Source organism: Sander vitreus, chromosome 21 (genome assembly GCF_031162955.1).
Source record: "Sander vitreus isolate 19-12246 chromosome 21, sanVit1, whole genome shotgun sequence".
Classification (NCBI taxonomy): Eukaryota; Metazoa; Chordata; class Actinopteri; order Perciformes; family Percidae; genus Sander; species Sander vitreus.
The window spans coordinates 18,336,966-18,356,452 of NC_135875.1; the positions used below are offsets into that span (position 1 = coordinate 18,336,966).

The window sequence follows — 19,487 nt, forward strand, 5'->3', positions numbered from 1 at the left end:
TTCAATTCAACCTTTATTATCTTGTTCTTTTCTGCTTTAAATTAATTTCCTCTCCTTTTTGTAACATCTGAAATAAATGAAAACATCCTGAACAGGAGTGATAATAAAGACTGACTTAATTTAAATTGATACATAATAACAAAAAGACAAACAGTAAAACAGGTAATGTTTTTTAACGTGTCTGTAAAACACTGTTCCAGCTCAGCTTGGTATGGTAGGATTTGGCATCTTAATAGAAATGCCTTCAGTTGGTTGCTTCGTCTTAAAAACAAAAAGATTCTCTTATTGCATTTGGCAGAAAAAAAAAAAAAAAATACAAAAAAAAATACAAACAGGAACAAAATGCAGCTAAAAACAACAACTTAAGCGACATATGCAATAGTGCCAATGTTTTTTGTTTTTTTTTAACTTTTGAGCTATTACAATATCCAGACAGTCAAGCACGCAAACATGTATACACATCCACACCCTTTCAAATGTAAGATGTCAGATTAACAATTATTCACTTCCCTGACTGGAGCAGATAAGTGTTCAAAAAGCACACGCACTCACTGTCACACAGTCTCTCACACACACACACACACACACACAAATCTCTCATGGACAAGAAAGAAAAAAAAAAAAAGAAAAAATAACATTCAACATTGTAGCAATAACACAGACACTCCCGATATCCTTGTCATCATCTTCATCACATCCTCCCCCATTCGGTCATACTGTCATCACTCCTTTCATGCACACACAGGCAGGCAGGAGGGCACCTTGTACAGCGAGTAAATAAGTGATCATAGTCATCATTAACATCATGACAATATATAATAACCAACTTGATTTCTCGAGTAAGAAAACAAAAACAAAAAAAATACAATAGCGAGGTCAGTGTTTGAAGGGAAAAAAAGGACATCTCTGAATTTCCACAAAGTTTCACACATTTCTCTTTTCTTTTAAAACAGAAGAAAATATGATAAACAACCGACGTACATCAACAAGGAGATACAATTTTGCTTGTCAAATATAAGAGCAATGTGTAACTGATGAGAAGGTGTGAAGGCTGCTGACATGGCGGGCGGCCGCTGGTTGTTAGCCAAGGCCACTGCTGTTGTAACTTTTAGTCGTCCTGTAAGGTCTGTGTAGTTGTTTTGTAGCTCTGGTTCAAAAAAAATGGAGGGATTTGTGGAGGATGTGTCAACAACAAACCCAGAGGCATATAGTGCAAGTTTGGCTAATGTTGTTTCTGTTTAGAATTTTCTTTTCTTTTCTTTACCCTGGGTCCCATGTTGATGACATATTTTTGTAGAGGTGTCGGTACCTACTAAAAACGCTCTTTTCCCAGATCTCAAAAAAGGTTGCTGATCGTCCATTTGACTCGGTCGTGTGGCGCTGTCCCAAATTTTCTACAAACTCCAGATCCTTCCCCACTCTCAAACTTCCGAACACAAGAACTTAGAAGTACGCCAGCCAGGTCTATGAGGGCTCAGTCTGCAAGTCTGAATTTTTGAGATTCAACCATTAAATAGTAATACAAAAGAAGTACGTTGTGGCACACTAAAAACAGCAATAGCTAAACTTGTTGACATGTACGACTCTGGCTGAGCCTGTCTACAGTGCATGCCTGAGTGATCGGGTCTCTGAATGCAGATGGTTGGAGAGATTTGGAGTAGAAAGACAAAGAGCTATCCAGTTGTGTCCTAAAGAGTTTAATGGATTTTACCTTTTTATCCGGTTCAAGTTTTACTGTTGTCTTCATTTAAAGTTAAGCGGTTTAATGTGCATGTGTGAAAATAATGTGTGCATGTACTGCATGTAGCCTGTGTGTAGTATGGATGTTGAGTGACCAAAGTAGCTTTGATTCATGTCATCTCTACAAGTAAATAAATACAGAGTGTGACATATGTATTACAACTTGGGTGTAAAATGTGTGTGTCAGTCAGCCCCTCAGATGGAGTCAGCCCCCCCGCCCAGCAGGTCCCCTGGCAGCAGCGAGGCGGGGCTGCCCATCTGGTGACGGTCCTCAAGTGCTGGGGAACCCCAGAGGCTACTGCTAGGGTACCCCGCCCCGCTCATCCCGCCCATTCCCCCCCACAGACCCTGCCTTCCGGCCTCCACACCTCCAGCCCCGCCCACCCCGGTCCCATTGCTGCTCCACTGGGTGAAGATGCCCAGCCCGGGCCCCTGGGTGGAGGACTGGTCCGATGAGCTGCCTGTGCTGTCCAGACTCTGCCACCCGGTGCTGGAAGGCCCGGCTCCTCCATTTCCTGCTCCTCCAGCTGTGGAACCTCCTTCTACTCCTCCCCCACTGCTGCTTCCGGCTCCTCCCCTCTCACAGCTCCCTCCGTTACCGTTGGCCCCCACTGCGGAGGATGCTGTAGGCCCGGAGCCTGCAGAGCCGGCCGTGGTTCCTCCACTCCCTGCTCCTCCTGCCTGGGAATGTGCAATGTAGCGAGCCACATCCTCCTCGCTCACAAACTCCGCCAAGATGGTGGTGTTACCCAGAACACACCTGATATAAACAAAAAGTCTGTCTGTCAGTCTTATGGGGTTTACAACAAATTATACTGTAAAACGTGTCATGTGATACAAATTCTTGTTTTTATGCGGTACAATTTTCTTTCTATTTTTAATTGATGAAATCGATTTACCAAGATACAGTATTATTGAATATAGTGATGAGTAATGATCTCGATGACATCAGATCATTTTGGAATAGGCTTGACTTGACTGAGGTTTTCGGTAACAAGATGCCTTATACCAGTAAAGCAGTTCATGACTTGAAATCACAGTACCTCCCAGTGGCAAATCGTTTTTGGGAAATACACTTATTTGCTTTCTTGGCAAAAGTTAGATGAGAAGATTGATACCACTCTTATATATTTGTATGGTAAATATTAAACTACGTCGGCAGACGGTTAGCTTAGCATAAAGACTGGAAACAGAAACAACTAGCCTGGCCAGAGACGGTCCTGAGTGTAGAGATTCCAATGGGAGAAGTGATCGTGAACACAGATTATGACTGATTTTTTTCACCCCATAGTCACCAGAGTGAATATTGGACCCATTCATCACAAGCCACTACCAGTCAAAAGTTTGGGGTCACTTAGAAATTTCCATTCCACTCCATTACAGACAGAATACCAGCTGAGATCAGATTCATTGTTTGTTTTTTTTAATCAGGGCAGCAGTTTTCAGATTACATTATGTGTTTACATAACTGCAAAAGGGTTCTCGACTGTTGTAGAAAGAAGTGGCTGATCTTTAATGCAATATCTACATTGCCCATTATCAGCAACCATTCATCCAATGTTCCAAAGGCACATTCTGTTTATTAATCTGATATCATTTTAAAAGGCTAACCGAGAAAACATTGGAGAACCCTTTTGCAATTATGTAAGCACATAATGTAATCTGAAAACTGCTGCCCTGGTTAGAAAAACAATGCAACTGATCTCAGCTGGTATTCTGTCTGTAATGGAAATGTAAAAAAAATTACATTTTCAGGTTTTTTTTTTTTTTAAACAGGTAAAACAAATTAGATGTCATCAAAACAACAGACTGAGTCTTACATGTGGAGTGCGCTTTGGGCCTTGGCTGCCTCCTGTTTGGAGCCGTAGCGAATCAGAGCGGTGCCCTGGGTCAGGCCAAGGTGAAAGGTCAGAAGAGGGCCGTGCTGCATGCAGATGGTCCTCAGAGTGGAGCCATCAATCTGCAGGAATATACAAGATGGACCATGGTGAACTTAAATGGAAGATTGACAGCGAGCACACTAATCAACACTGCTCTAAAATTCATACCTATTTCAGAGCAGTGTTGATTAGTGTGCTCGTTTATGATTAGTGCATGCATGAAGTGAGAAAAAAAACAAGCCAGCAGTAAAATAATTACAGCTCTAGATCTTTACAAAAACAAAGAAAAAAAGAAGAAAAAAAAACAAATTTCCCCCCCACAGTTTGTGTTTACCTGTGGTGTGAGGTTGCTGAGCACCAACCAGCAGCTTTCCCGAGAGCTGCCGTCACTCCAGGTCGAGGCTGCAGAGAGAGAGAGAGAGAGAGTGAGAGAGAGAGTGAGAGTGAGAGTGAGAGAGAGAGAGAGAGGGGTGAGTTTTCCACATTCCCTGTGAACACAATTGCACTCTGTTTTTCCCCTTGGCTTCTTAAATGTAATAAATGATGAATAACATTCCCTGCTGCTTCCACTCAAGCTTGGCTACTCTTCCAAATCAAATATAAATGGACATTTTGGTTCAAAAGAGCACTGTGTTGTAGCTAAGCAATCAGAGCCAGTTTTATCTCCTGTACATTTAAATCAGATGAATGATTCAACGAGCACTGTGCCTGGATGAGGAAAAGGCAACCTTGTAACCGAAACAAAATTAAAAATGCAACGGGCATTACCAGTGGTGCTCGAGCCACCGCCCCAGCCCCGGCCAGCCAATCGAGGAGCTCCGCCAGACCAAGGAGAAGGCGATGGCTGCTTTTGACTGGCTAGTCCTGGAGGTGGGCGGGAAAGCTGGGACAGCTGGTTCTGGCTGCTGCCGCGAGTAGCTTTCCAGGACTTGTGTCCGATGGGCTCTGGGGGCCAGCTGGTCTTGTAGTCTATGTACTTTGCTGTAGGGTTACAGAAAAGTGAATGAGGGTCTGGAGGGGTTGTACACTGGCAAACATAATACCAATAGGTAGCAAAACCAGCATTGTAATCAAGAAGAACTTTGACAGAGACGCAAGTACAAGATAAAGGCCAAGACTTGCTTTTATAATTCACAATTATTGATTATAGATATAATGTCGTTATGCCCATGCAGCTAAAGAGGCTTTCCCTTATTTGACATAATCAATCATACACTTTTCCGGCATTACAATTCTCCAGCTTGTTTAATCACATTTTGGAGATGGTGCATGTGGTCCAGAAGTTATTGGGTCTCGAGTGAGTGACTTTAGATTATGACATAGCTGAACTATCAAGTATAATTTGTTTAAGTTGTGACTTCTATCATTCAGTTACTTACAATAAATATTTTAAATACATCAAGACAGAATATATGTGAGGGACAATCAGAAATAGGGCAGCGACTTACGATTATTTTCATTATCAATTCATCTGCTGATTATTTTCTCAATCAATCGATTCACTGTTTGATCTATGAAATGTCAGAGGATAGTGAAAAATAACAATTTCTCACAATCACAACTTCCTAAAGCCCAAAGCTCACAACTGAGAAGTTGGAAGTAATGAATGTTTGACATTTATGTTTGAAAAATAACTACAAATGAATAATCAATGGTTAAGTTGCCGGTTATTTCCTTCGACAGTTGAGTTATCAATTAATTAACCAACCAATCGTTTAAACTCTAATCAGAAATCAAGACAAAGACACACACCAGCCCAGAAATGAGATGTTGAATGTTTGTGTGTGGTTACCTGAGTTGTGTGCGTGGTTGAGGGGACTGTCTGAGGCACTGTAGGGCCAGGCACCAGGTGAAGGCAGCAAGGTGTTGAGGGGAGGGGTGGGATCTGCAAACAAAAAGGCACCGACCAACTGCGTTAGTCATTCATTCATGATAAAATGGCAAACAAATATTCAAAAAACAGAATCCATATTTATGGAGACTTGTTCATTGGCAAAAAAAAACTATTTTTGTCTTTATACAAAGTGAACACAAGCAAAATTTATGAAAACAAAAAAAGATCAATACACAATGAAGCCTGAAAACATCTTTCTTTGTGCAACAAGGCAAGAAATAGTACCAGAAGACAAACAATAAAATAAAGAAGGTAAACTAAGAAACTGCTAGATATGGTGTGTTCACACATCTTATGGTACAGATAATGAGGTGGTGGAGCTGTTAAATGCTTACCAGTATTGTCTTGTAACAACTGGTGCTCAGTATCATTGAGGTTAGGGGACACTGCGTTTCCCATCATGCTCCCTGGGGTCATGTAAGGGTCAGAATCAGGGTCGATACGGTCGATTCCCTTCCAGGGCACACCAGGCTGGAACTCTAAAGAAGAAACACACATGTGATCTGTTGAAGCTAGTTTTTAAAAAAAGGTAGCGAGAACATTCCCAAATTGTTCTCCGAAACAGAAATGACTTATTCTTTTTTGTCTTATTTTAAACCTTGTGGGATCCTCTATCTCAGGTTATAACTTTAACTATGACTTGTCACTTACCAGGGGGCCAGCTGGGCGTGGGGGTAGGCTTGGTACCCATCTTGTTGCCAGGGGTGCGATGCCAGTTGTCTCCCAGCCCGTCTCCAACCATCATGTCATACGGAGAGTAGGGCGAGCCCCCTGGCATCTTAATGGGGGGGACAGGACCTGGAAGGCGATGATAATGTATGTTACATCACTGAATACCAGATGGGTTAACTAATGTAACCTTAATATGTGACTTCACAGCTAATCCCATTAACACTATCTGCCTCAAGACCCTTTTATGTATTCTGCTTCTTATAAAACAACAACAACAAAATCTTACCATTTTTGTGGAATGCGTTCTCAGGTGAGGAGGTGTCTGGAGAAGAGTGTCCTTCCATCATCCATTTGAAGCGGGACTGCTGAATCCCTAGGTCCTTCATGCCCCCAGGCCCCCCCACTACAGAGCCACCCAGGTCCAGACCTGGAAGGTTCACCCCAGAACCATACCCTGCTTACAGGAAGAGACAGAGAACAGAGGGAAACATGAAGACGGTTATTTTTTTTTATTTTAACATAAAGTAAAGGGTTAGGGAGAGATTTAGCTTCTTCTTCTTCTTCTTCTTCTTATTTTTTTCTTCTTTTAAACCGGTCAAAGAACAAGAACTCACCGGAATACGGCCCGAGAGTTTTCTGGTGCAGGTCAGCCACAGATCCTGCCAGGCCTGGGTGGTGCAGGGTATCAGCCCCGGGCAGTTTGGGACCGCCACCTCCACCATGGTGGGAGGGGGAGAGTTTGGAGCTGCTGCCTAAACTCCCGACCTGCTGCTGCTGCCTCTGCTGCTGGAGCACCGCCATTATCCTGGCCAGCTAAGGAGATACGACAAAAAACCAAGAGTCAGCTGGGAGGAGGATGTAAAGCCATCGGCGCCGTCTTAAGAGTTGTTCCATTTGTCTGAAAAACTGAAGGGAACTTGGTGAGCTCGACCAATGGAGGGTGGATGGTCACTCCAGAGGCAGCACGGTGGCTCAGTGGTTAGCACTTCTGCCTCACAGCAAGAAGGTTCTGGGCGCGAATCCAGGTCGTTCCGGGCCTTTCTGTGTGGAGTTTGCATGTTCTCCCCGTGTTTGCGTGGGTTTCCTCCGGTTTCTTCCCACCATAAAGACATGCATGCTAGGTAATTAGGACTACAGTTGAAAATTAGCCGACTGGCTAACATTTACATTTTACAGAAATGTTGATTAATGTGCATTGTCCTAATTAAATAAACTTACAAACAAAAACAAACAAATATCACCCACAATGCTTTGCAGTTATGCATTTGGTGCAAGAAAATACATCCATGGTTAGGTGGCAGTAATGTACAACCAGTACTGATGGCTGACCACCAAAGAAGGAGAAGATGAATAAATACATTTCAGCTTTTAAGCAGACCTAATTGATAGTATGATATTGTATATTTGAAAAATATACAATATCATATAACTAATGTTAGGCTAATATAACTAATGTCAGTTAATATGCACTTAGATTGTTGTACTTGTGAGATTTCTTAATTGCCAGCATTATCTGTAAACGCATGAAAAGATTGTTTTTTACAAGGTAACCCCTAGCAATAATATGATCAATCATGATACAGATCACAAACTTTCTAAATCAGAAACTCATGCAGCCCATTACCTGCAGGTATTTCTGATGATTTGTAAAATGTAGTAATAACACATTCTATAAATATTTGTATAGCCCCTTTCATACAAGAAATGCTTTACATTAAGGAAATTGCCTGACATAAACAGCCATAGAACAACCATAAAAACAGGGATAGAAAGCCAATTAATGGAAAATAAGATGGAAAATAAAAACACACTTGAAGCAGTAGCGCTTAGCTTACAACTGGCCGCGATCCATATAGTTTGGGCTGAAAGTGAACACGGGCAGGTGTGTTCCATTTATATCCCTGCTCCTGTCCCGCCCACTATCACTCTGCTCTCCAAGTGGCCTCCGTGCGATGTATGCTGCTACGTGATATCAAGGGCTGAGGGGAAGTGTACGAGGGCCTGTTGAACCACCAATGAAACGCAGCACCAGTGAAATGTTGCGTTTATGTGTACCTGTTGCGGGTCAGCCTGCTGCCGCACGTTCGGCGTGAACTTCCTCTGGTTCTGCAGTAGCTGCTGTTGTTGCTGTTGCGGCTGCTGCTGCTGCTGGAGGAGGAGCTGACAAGCCTGAACGGACACAGACAGAGCGAAACAGAAAAAGAAACGAGGAGGAGTGAGATGGCAACAGAGACAAAAAAAATGCACTCTGCACAGCAATTTTAAAGCTGTGCATTGACAAACCAACGTATCAACTGCGTACTATGTAGAGCTGGCTCCACTGTGAGTCAAAGCTGTAGCAAAAGTTTTTTTCATGAAAATACATTTGTATCACAAACTTTTGAATTTGATGGTGACAGGGTTACTACACCGTTTCAATTTCCAAAATAAATATTTTTCACCAATTTACTTGATATGATTTAAGGATTTTTTGGGTGAAAATGTGAGATGCAGAGGGAGTAATAATTTGTTGATATTTACTGTATGTACACAAAATGTACAATCATATGTGAAAAGTATGAAAACATTTCTCATTTCTTTCTTAATTTTTTGTGAAACTTTCAAACTGTGCAGGACAGAGAAATGATCACATCATTTCTCCATATATTTCCAGACTCAGCAGACCTGTGATGGAACTCTCAGAGATGTATAGTGCTGCTTCTTACCAGCTGAAACTGGATGTGAGGTGGGTAGATGCTGCTGAGCATGGCGATATGCTGGGGGGACAGTTGTGGAGGGAACACACCTCCCCCGACTCCTGCCACTCCTCCCACGCCGCCAACACCCCCCACGCTCCCGCTGGGAGGGGGCATCTGCTTCAGCACAGAGCCTGGCACCTGGAGACAGACACAACGGCAGGCAGGCACACCTGTTACCACAGAAACGCTTTGGTGCTGTAACCCCTAGCAACCACATTAGCTTACTGCTTCTTCCCGTTTAACAATGATTCTCTTTTATATGTTCTCATTAACTGTTAACAAATGCCTCGACTCAAGTGAGTGAATGGAATTGATTGCTAAAAGGCATGTATTTCACTTTGTATTCTTTAGAAGTAAGCGGGGAAACATGATAAATGTCTTGAAGAGAGATTATGCACTCTAGGGACCGCACTGACAAATAGACACTACGCACTCTGCCAGCAGAGCACATTGTAAGCTCATACACAAGAGTCAGACCATTACAAACTACGTCAGAAGATTTACAGCACAAAGACGAGTAAGGTACGCAATCAATCCCTTGCATGGTCTGATGGAGTGTGTTGATCCCACATTGGAGCCTATTTACAAAGTGCATGAAGATACAAATGTCAAAAGCAGATATCTACATTGCATTTTCCTACAAAATACGAGTTACCAGCTTATCATAACAAGTAGAGTCATAGAACTTGATCACACAAGCATGAATGTAGAGGTGGACATTGCAACAATTTAAAACTTCCAAGTTAAGAAGTAAGTATGTGTTTAATTGCTTACTTAGGAGCAAACATAAACTGTGAAGATGACTTGCTTCACAACCAACACTGTATAACGCACTGACAGTCAACCCACATACTTCCTGTGTTAATGCTAGGTGTAGACATGTAAACATGAAGACAGCTGGGAAGCTGGGAATACTGATCACAGAATAAAAGCAAAAGCATTAGTACCTGAGGTGACAGGAACTGATGAGGCACTTGCGCTCGTATCCCTGGGGACTGGTTCATGGGTGGGACACTTGGCTGGTGTCTTGACTGAGCCATCCCTCCGCTACTGCCAAAGATACTGTGACTGCCCTGTAATCATAGATGGAAAATGAAACCTTAGAGAACCCATAAAAGTGCAGACAAATACATGAAAAATATACAGATTACACAGAACATGACAGACTGGAGCAGGACAATTTGGGGGAATAATTGTATGATTATTTTTCAAAAATGTAAAACTACAAGAATCTAATGTAAGAAATGGTAGGACAGAAACAAGAGGCGTGGTTATCTTACTTGTCTAAAGGGAATAGTGTGGTTGAAGAGGGAATGGGGCTTGTAGACAGTGGGTGGTGAATACAAAGAGCAAGGACCCTCCTCCCCAAGGCACCAATCCTGATTGGTCAAAGGCAAGGTCTGTCACAGTGACAGCCAATGGAAGACCAATTTGAGTGGTGGTGAAGGAGGGAGGGAGGGGAAGGGGGGGGAGTGAGACACGGAGGAATGGGGCAGACCAGGAAGAAAAGGTAGAATCACAAGAGGAAATAAAGAAGAGTAAGAAAGGACAAACTGTTATCTAGACATAAGAAAGACATAGAAGAAAAAGATGCCAAAGGTGGCAGTGAGACATTACCTTGTCATAGTAGGACCCAGCATCGCCAGGTGCTGCCTCTTTGGAACCAGGTGGACGATAAGCCATCCCCCCTCCTCCCCTTCCTCCCTTCCTCATGTCTCCATTGTAATCGTTCATCCCCATTCCCATGCCTCTTTTCTCCGCATCCATCTTCTTCTCCTGTAGAGAACCTGGAGCCAGGTCAATGTTTGGGCCAGTGGGATCATCATTCTGTCCGGCAGAAAAGGACAAAATTATCATTATTGACATCATCGTCATGTAGAAATAACCAACCTGCCAAACGCCTGCATATTGTGGCTAATAAGTGCATGGGTACCAAGGTTATTATAGTTTTGCATTTTTCATTAGTTTTTATTTTTAATTTTGTTTTGACTTTTTGTTTAAAATTTCAGTTTAGTTATAATTAGTTTTTAAAAACGGGTTTGCTAGTTAAGTTTATTTTTTGAAAATGCTTAATTTTAGTCTTTTTTTGTAATATGGGTTATTTGTCAGGGGCAAGATTCAAAAAAAGGTCAGAAAGTATTGTTTGGGTCTAATAATAACTCAACAAAAACATCATACAATTTTAGAAATATGTATTCACAATGTATTCAACAAATAACACCAGTAGATAAAATGTACATATGATGAGCACAAATATGTAAACAGTCTACACAAGATGCCGCAGTAAGTGCAAAATGTGTGACGTGTGCCAATAAAAAACCTAAATAGCTAATAGACTAAAGAAGACATACATGAACAGGGGTTTTGAACTTTGGTTCGCATAAAGTGGCGAACTTTTTGAAGTCAATCGACTCACACAGTTGTGTACATCCCAGTATACATTTTTCAATTTCAATTTTATTTATATTATCAAATCATAACACAAATGATCTCGAGACACTTTACAGATAGAGCAGGTCTAGACCACACTCTGTAATTTACAAAGACCCAACAATTCCTTTAATTCCCACAAGAGCAAGCATTTAGTGCGACAGTGGCGAGGAAAAACTCCCTTTTAGGCAGAAACCTTGAGTGGTGAGGAAAACGTCCTTTTAGGGAGAAACCTCAGACAGACCCAGGCTCTTGGTGGGAGGTTGTCTGCCGGTGCCGGTTGGGGGTGTGATGAACAGTGGCAATTATAGTCACAATAAAGATATTGGAACTAGTTCATGGCGTAGCAGGGCACTGCAGGGCGTAGCATGATGTAGCAGGGCACTGCAGGGCGTAGCAGGGCCCAGGGTTAATACACATAATAACCCACCCTCCCTCCCACTTTTGGTGTTCCTGCGTATTTACTAACCAGCAGCCACCGGGTCGCTGGTGAAAGCACTCCTGTAATGTTCTCTGTCCTACAGTTGTCCCTGTCATGCTGCCTGGTCCTGTATCCATAGATCCATGCCCGTAACGTTACCGGGGTTAGCTTCTGTTTCGGGGAAAGGGGGTTTTGCGTTCTCCTTTACTTGTTAGGTAAGCTAGGTTAGCCTCGTGGTGTGCGGTTCTCAAATGTACTTTCAAATTCGAGGGATTTTTCCCCTTAATAAATTGTCCACATATTTTACCACCTTCCACTGCAAGTCACTTGCTTTTATCTGACACAGTCATAATCAAATAGGACTCTGCCGCTTTCTTCGCCATGATGCCAGGTGAGGGGCACGGACTATGCTGTGTTCAATTTGACATGGAATGTCGGAATTTCTGGGTTCCCAGTCGGAAACTATATACTATGTCTATGGCACAGACTGTATAAAACAGGTCTACGGTCGGAAATGTCAACTCTGAAAGATATAACGTTATTTGCTCTATGAAAGACATTGACAAAGACGAAAGCTAAGGACATTTACTCGATTATTTTATTTTAGTTAGTTTTGTAAACAGACATTACAGTTTTAGTTAGTTATTTTTTTTGTAATACCTCGTTTTAACGACAATGTTTTTTCCCCACCTAGTTTTCGTTATTTTGTTCGTTTTCATTAACGATTAGAACCTTGGTGGGTACAAAACAAAGAATCTGTAAAAAAAGGCAGGTTTTGCTGTTTCCCTGCCACAACAACACTCAGCTGATGAGTATGAGTCTTACCAGCAGCCCCATGTTGGAGAACTGTCTGTTGATGGGGCTCATCCACGAGTCTCCTCCACCAGCTTTCAGTGGACCCTTAGAGACAAATACAAAGTCAGCAGACAATGATTTCACAAGTTCTACAAGGGTTTTAACAGACGTTATAATTTAAATTTAATACAATAACCTTGCCATACAAAACCAGTGGAAGATATTTCTCCTATTTTCCCAGTGGGTCAAATTCATAAAATCAGCTACCTTCCACTTCTACTTAATTCATCTTGTATCTATGAGATAGAATAGTGGCTAAATAGTGACACTACATACATCCATGCCTTAATTGGACTATACTTCATAATTCTAAAAACTGAACTATCCCTTTAAGAATTATTTACCCACATGAAAATTGCAGGACCCAAAGTGTCGTGCCTTTGATTTTTACATTTTTTATGCTTTTCCTTTATCAAGATTTATTTTCACCACCCACCTTGTTGCTGGGCTTCTTCCCAGTGTGGTTCTGTCCCCAGCCCCCATTGCTTCCCTGTCCCCAAGACGAGCCGCTTCCCTGGGAGCCGGCGCTGTTCCACATGCCACCGCCGCCTGCCTCCTCCTCCTCCTCCCAGCTTGAGTGACGCGAGGCAGCCACAGAGCCCTCTTTGTCCCCCCAGCCATCTTGCATAGACTTTGAACCTGTAGGTTAAAAAAAATAAAATAAAAAAAGTAATACTAAATGCAACTATCAGACTGAAAAAAAAATTAACATATCTGAAATTAAAATCCATTTCATGTACATGTTTTTTACTAATGGACTATTAAGCATGCCAATGTTACAAATGCAATGCATCCAATATATTTAGGTTAACTTGGCACAACCAACACAATCCTCTAAATCTGATTGTATGGATATCCAGTGGATACCAGATGTGATTTGATTCAAATTCATTTCAAGGTGTTTTCACCACATGCTTTAGTTTTTATTCGATTTTCTAACCAGATTTGGTGGGGATGGGAGAGGGGTTTCCCCAGCCCGTTGTCTTCCCTCCAGCATCATCAGGCTCTCCCCAGCCAGTAGGGGCATCCGTAGTCTTTCCCCAAGCTGCCGTGCCATTGTCTACTGAAGGACTAGTTGGAGAAGTGCCACTCCAACCTGATGGACCTGCAGACACACATGGACAACACAGGTTAAGATGGAGCAAACTGGTAGAGACCCTTTATGTAAGGACACAATTGTTTCTCTTCAATTCAAGTCCAACGTCTAGACTCTGCACACGCAGACTGAGCCGCGTTTTGTTTACGTAGCAAAGTCTGTGCATGTTTACAGGGGTTAGTAACAAAAGGCTATGGCAACTCTCTTCCTCACGTGTACTTTTTTGATGAGTTATTGGCTTGACATTGATCCAAAATGCATATCAAAATCAAAGGATCTTCTCTGCAGTCACAGTATTACCCAGAGAATATTCACTGACGGAAAATGTGTTTTTACCTCAGCTGTACTCCGTCAGAGCACCCACTGAAGCTACAGTACTGTGGCTGAGTCCTGATAATGTGGTTTTGAGATGAAACTGCAGAGACAGCAAGCAGGTGTCTGGCTAAAAAACGAATACATCTCTTGTGACTCAGTTTTCATTTCGATACGCTAAACCTCCATGCTAATCTATAAACAGCAGATCAACCTTTCCTGTAACTGCTGCGTGTGTAGTAATGCATTTTTGAGTTGTTAACTTCTTTGTGATTTTCCACAGATAAAGAACATTTGTCAAAATGCACCTTGAGCTGCCAAACTGCCTCAGCTGATTCAGAAACAAACTCCAATTCATACATCAGGGTTTTTCCTGGCTCAGACTGGGCCTTTGGGGGGACACATATGCATTGGGGGGGTCTGGGCATCAAAGACTTCATTTCCTGCATTCTAATACATTTCCAGGCACAACTATATGATGAAAACGTCTTAATTTATTTCAAGGAAAATGCTAAATTCTGGTGGCAGGTAACAATAACCTTTGGCGCTGGCTAAAACCTCTTTGGGGGGCACCAAAACTTTCTCTATGCGGGAAAAACCCTTTACATGACCTTTAAATGGTAAAACGCTGTTACACATTCAGCCCGGCAGATAAGCATGCATGTGTGAATGGTTTGGTGAATAGTTTGTTAATTAATTGTCTGTGTACTACTACTACGATTTCACTGACAAATGAGACTGTTTTCTTATTTCAGGAATCTGAATCCTTCACATCGTATAAGTAATCAATACTTTCCGATTTCCCTCCAGCAAAATTACCATATGATGCTTATGCTTTTCCGTATTTTCTGTCATATCTATAATGTTACAATGTCGAATTTGAATGTTAAACGTGGCCAAAGCTTCAAATAATGAGGTAAACGTCTTTCAAGGAAATCCCTGTGAGCTAAAACCTCAGATTTCCCAATGTTCCGAATGCTCCGCTTTCAACGATTTTTTTCCTACTGGGTTGCTATGATTGGTCATCTGCTCCAGGCAGGCTACTGACGCGGTTTTTGGGGCTAATGTTACTGCAGTGTTTATTGCCACAAGTACTGTAGCTACAGCTAACGCCAGAGAAGCTGTAATCTTGGCTACCAATGTTGTTCATTTCTCCCCAATTTGGGGTCACATTACTGCTGAAACACATCCGGTTGGGTTGTATTGGGTTCAAAAGCCTTTATTTGCATGGTACAAAGTCCTGCTGTATACTAAGCCACCGACTGTACGGAGACAGCAACAACAGGAGCGCTGATACAGAAAGCTGACCAATCAGAGCAGACTGGGCTTTTTCAGGAGGGGGGCTTAAAGAGACAGGGGCTCCAACAGAGCATCTCAAACAGAGGGTAAATGCAGGTGCAGCAGCCATGGGTAGTATGAGAACATGCGTTCTAGTAGAAAACACAAAATACATGTGTGAACTAGGGCTGCACGATTTGGAGAAAAAGTCATATTGCGACTGACAATGCTGTGATTATGATATAATGGTTTCATGAGTTTACTTAATTATCAAGGAAAATGCATTAAATAAGCTACTCAAATTTTGAAATGTGTATTTTTTAACTTGAAAATACAAAGTCAAACAAGCATAAGAAATACAGAAACAAAATGTGCAATACTTTTTTAAATAACTTAATATTTTTGAAAATGAAATAAGAGTGACATCGCGATTGCAATTAGATTAATCGTGCAGCCCTAGTATTAACCTTAAAATGCTATATAAGGTCCCCTTAAGAAAAAAATAAATAAAATTCAAAAAAATAAATTCAAACAACATATGAAATAAGTTTTTTCTTTATGACACTTTAGAAATCACTGTACTATGGTCAAGTTCACAGTTTGTGGTGTCTTACCTATAGCTGAAGTTTTTCCAGGTCCATGGCCAGTGTTGAAGTCTCTGTTACCTCCTAGCCCTGCGGCCTGCCTGCTAGGCTGCTGCTGTATTGGAGGTGCCTGTGGTTGCTGTTGTTGAGCCTGAGGCTGAGGCTGGTCATGCGGCTGCTGCCCAGCAGGGGCGCTGTTCTTATCCCACAGGTTGACCGGCTTGTAGTTGTAATGGGTTGGGTCTCCCCATGCTGATGTTCCATCATCTATCTCGTTCTTCCTGCTTATAGACTGCGGTGAGGGTTCCTCCCAGCCGCTGGGTTCAGAACTGCTTCCACCCCCTACGGAGCCACCAGGGATGGGCCCCGAGGTCCATCCTGAGCTTTGGTTCTGATTCTGGGCTTGAGAGATGGGTTTCCTCCCCCCGCCCCCTTGCATAGCCCCTTGGTCCAACGCTTGCGGTCGCTGTGGATGCTGATTGCGGGGCTGCGATTGTTGCAGTTGTGCCGGTGGGCCTGTGATGGAGCCCGGCTGGCTGTTTGGCATCTGGTGCATTTTGTTTCCTCCACTCCAACTTTGATGGGGTTTGGACCCCATGCCCCCAGCAACACCCCCCCCCCCTCCTCCACTCCCTCCTCCCCCTGTGCCCCCTGCTCCCCAGGTTCTCCGAGGAGCACCATCATCCCAGCTCCCCCAACTACCCACACCTGAATCCCCACCTGAGTTTCCTCCTCCATTCTTTCTCTCATTCTCCCATCCCCCTCCTCCGCTATTTGATTTAGACTGTTGCTCTCCCCAATCCCTACCTGCCCCAGCCTTCTGTCCTGATCCCCACCCACTCCCTCCTCCATTGCCTCCCATTTCTTTCCACCCCCCTGTCCCTTTCTCCTCCTTATTTCCTCCCCAGCCTCCACTCACTGGGTCTCCCTGTTGCCCAAGATCACCCCATCCTCCTCCATTTCCTCCTCTACTACTGTCTCTCCATTCCTCATTCCCCCAGCCCTTGGCATGCTGGCCATCCCCAGCCCCCAACCCTCCTCCACCCCAGCCTGTAGCCTTCCCCTGCTGGCTATGTCCTGGCATTGCCCCTGACCCTATACCAGGTCCCGTTGTGTTCACTGGCCCAGATTGTGAGACGCCATGATTCCTCATGTTGGGGCCTGACGGTGGTGGGGCTCTCCCAGACAGAGAGGCCCCACTACTGCTACTGTTGCTGCTGCTTTCCCAGCCCTCTCCGGGAGACCCAGCAGATGGAACCAGGGAAGGATTGACCCCTGGACCCATAGAATCAGTCATTAGAGTTCTGGGTCCTCCAGAATACTGAGAAGAACCACCAAGAGAAGATGCGTGTTTCGATGTAGTTGATGACGATCCACCTTTAATCTGTCCTCCATGTTCTTCAAACTCCCAGGACGTGTTTTGTCGGATCTGTGTTTGGCCCCAGCCTGTGTTGGACAGAACCCGAGGGTCCAAATCAGACCGGCTAAGCAGGTTCTGTAAGGCAGCTTCAGCATTAGGTGCAGAGCGGGGTGGAGGACGACTGTGACTACTGTTAGACCTACTTCCGTTTCTGGAATTTCCACCACTGGATGAGGATCCTCCCTGTGCTCCCTGTCTGTCTACTCCCCCACCCCATTCCCCTGTTTCACTCTCCCCCTTCTGATTGTCCCAAGCTCTGGTCGTAGTGGTGGCTGTTGAGGAAGAGGAGGAGGTGGCAGGGGGGTTGCCAGCGGTGCTGCCCCCACTACTGCTGCTGTTACTACTGCAGGCTCCACCAATTCCATCACCTCCTGGATTAGCTCCACCAGTACTGGTGGAGCTCCCACTCCAATCAACACCAGAAACCCCTCTCTCCCCTCCTACGCCTGATGACCCCCACCCTCCCTGAGATACCCCGGAGGTTTGACTACCGTTTGCCCCAGTTCCAGCACTGCCCCAAGCATTAACCCCAGTAGTGGAACTTGGATACCCCCAACCAGATGTCCCATTATCTCCTTCAGCAGCTCCGAATCCCCCTGTGCCACCTACTCCACCCTCCCATCCATCAGTTCTTGAGGCACCCGTTTTGGAGTTAGCTGCAGGGTAAGAAGACTGGCCTCTCCACGAGGAGTTGAGGCTGTGGTCTCCCACACTCATCTCGCCTCCTCCAACACCACGGTCCATTCCTCCCCCAATTCCTTCCCCCCCTGCAATTTTTGGTCCCGCTGATTCGCTGTCCCACTTCCCCCCTCCCATCTCTCTGTCTCGTGATTGCATTTGGTGAAGTTGCCGCTGATGGGTGCTTGATTGATTCACAGATAAAGGTGGGTGACCCCCCAGCACCCCGACTGCCGCGCCTCCCAGCCCCAGGCCCAGGGAAGCGGAGTTGTTGGCAGACAAAGACCCTCCAGGGCCCTGGTGATGGAAGGAAGATGGACCTCCCTCCCCTGCAGCAGCGGGCCCATCCTGCTGCACCAGGGCAGGCCAGGCCGAAGGGTTGGCATTTGGATTGAAGTTGGCACCTGGAATCCCACTGCTGCCTTCGACGGGGCCACTGGCGTCATGGCTCCCTGGCACAGCGGAGGCTTTGGAAAGTGAGGAGGGCTGTTGTAGCAGAGGCCCAGCTGCAGCTACCGCATTCCCTCCTCCAAGATGACCCTGGGAGGCAGCCATCCCCCACGCCACACCGTTGGACGACTGCATACATTCATTGGGCAAAGAGAATGAGGAAGTGGGTGAGGATTGGTTGCCAGAGGCACTAATGCTGTTCACAGGCATTCCGTTGTTGTTGTTGTTGCTGCTGCTGCTGCTGCCCCCTCCAGCCCCGGTGAAAGAAGCTCCTCCTCCATCACTGCCAGCGATGCTAGGCCATTCCTCCAGGTCGTTGCCATCGACGATCACCTTCTCCCTGCCCTGAGAGGAGGCCTGGCTGCCTGAGCTCGCCCCCCACATGGAATTTGCATAATTAGAAGTAGTAGTAGAAGCAGCAACTGATGATGAGGTGAGGGCCAATGAGGAGGCAGCTGCACCAGAATCTGAAAACGCAAATCCCACAAGAGAGAAACTTTAGGGGTCAAAAGGAAGAAAGAAATTATCTAAATAACTTTTACATATAATGGATCAGTTCTTAATGTGGCCTACAGCATTTCTAACACTTACCTGAGACAGCAGCCATGTTTGCATTGGGGCCATCTCCTCCTCCTCCTCCTCCTCCCCCTCCCAGCAGCATGGAGGACAATGGCGGCTGACCCCGCTTCAGTAGCACTTTATGGTCCTGCTGGCAGCGGAATCGCGGCGGCACTTCTCTCGGCATGTAGCGTGGTTGCTGCTGAGGCGCCTGGGCACCGCCTCCGCTACTTGTACTGCCGTTTCCGGCAGCACTGAGGGCGCCAGCGGTGGAGGAAGAAATGGTGGTGGAGGTGGGCTGTCCGTTGGCCACCGCCAGGCGCTTGGCATTGTTGCCGCCCTGTGACGGGGTGGCAGCACTGCCAGTGCCCAAGGTGGCTGGGGATGGGGAGGCAGAGGGGGTGGGTCCAGGGCTGGGGGAGGCAGAGCTGCTCTGAGTGACAGGAGACTGGGCAGATGCCGGCTTGGTCAAGTCTGGCAC

General features: G+C 44.8%; 1 protein-coding gene across 5 annotated transcripts in view; it reads right to left on the reverse strand.

Annotated features, from left to right (window-relative positions):
- Positions 1-19,487, reverse strand: part of tnrc6ba (trinucleotide repeat containing adaptor 6Ba) — a 23,582-nt gene continuing 4,095 nt past the window's right edge. For 4 of the 5 annotated variants that reach the window (XM_078279835.1, XM_078279834.1, XM_078279831.1 and 1 more), the window contains exons 4-22: positions 19,040-19,486; positions 15,931-18,915; positions 13,571-13,735; positions 13,067-13,269; positions 12,601-12,675; positions 10,542-10,751; positions 10,205-10,324; positions 9,872-9,997; positions 8,892-9,062; positions 8,242-8,355; positions 6,801-6,999; positions 6,473-6,640; positions 6,166-6,312; positions 5,850-5,993; positions 5,413-5,505; positions 4,389-4,601; positions 3,955-4,022; positions 3,561-3,700; positions 1-2,500 (exon numbers count right to left, since the gene is read on the reverse strand). In XM_078279835.1, coding sequence (XP_078135961.1) covers positions 1,936-2,500; positions 3,561-3,700; positions 3,955-4,022; positions 4,389-4,601; positions 5,413-5,505; positions 5,850-5,993; positions 6,166-6,312; positions 6,473-6,640; positions 6,801-6,999; positions 8,242-8,355; positions 8,892-9,062; positions 9,872-9,997; positions 10,205-10,324; positions 10,542-10,751; positions 12,601-12,675; positions 13,067-13,269; positions 13,571-13,735; positions 15,931-18,915; positions 19,040-19,486 — 6,353 coding nt within the window. In that variant the 3' untranslated portion in view covers positions 1-1,935. The remainder of the gene's footprint in view (positions 2,501-3,560; positions 3,701-3,954; positions 4,023-4,388; positions 4,602-5,412; positions 5,506-5,849; positions 5,994-6,165; positions 6,313-6,472; positions 6,641-6,800; positions 7,000-8,241; positions 8,356-8,891; positions 9,063-9,871; positions 9,998-10,204; positions 10,325-10,541; positions 10,752-12,600; positions 12,676-13,066; positions 13,270-13,570; positions 13,736-15,930; positions 18,916-19,039; position 19,487) is intronic. The other variant, XM_078279836.1, reaches the window with a different exon arrangement.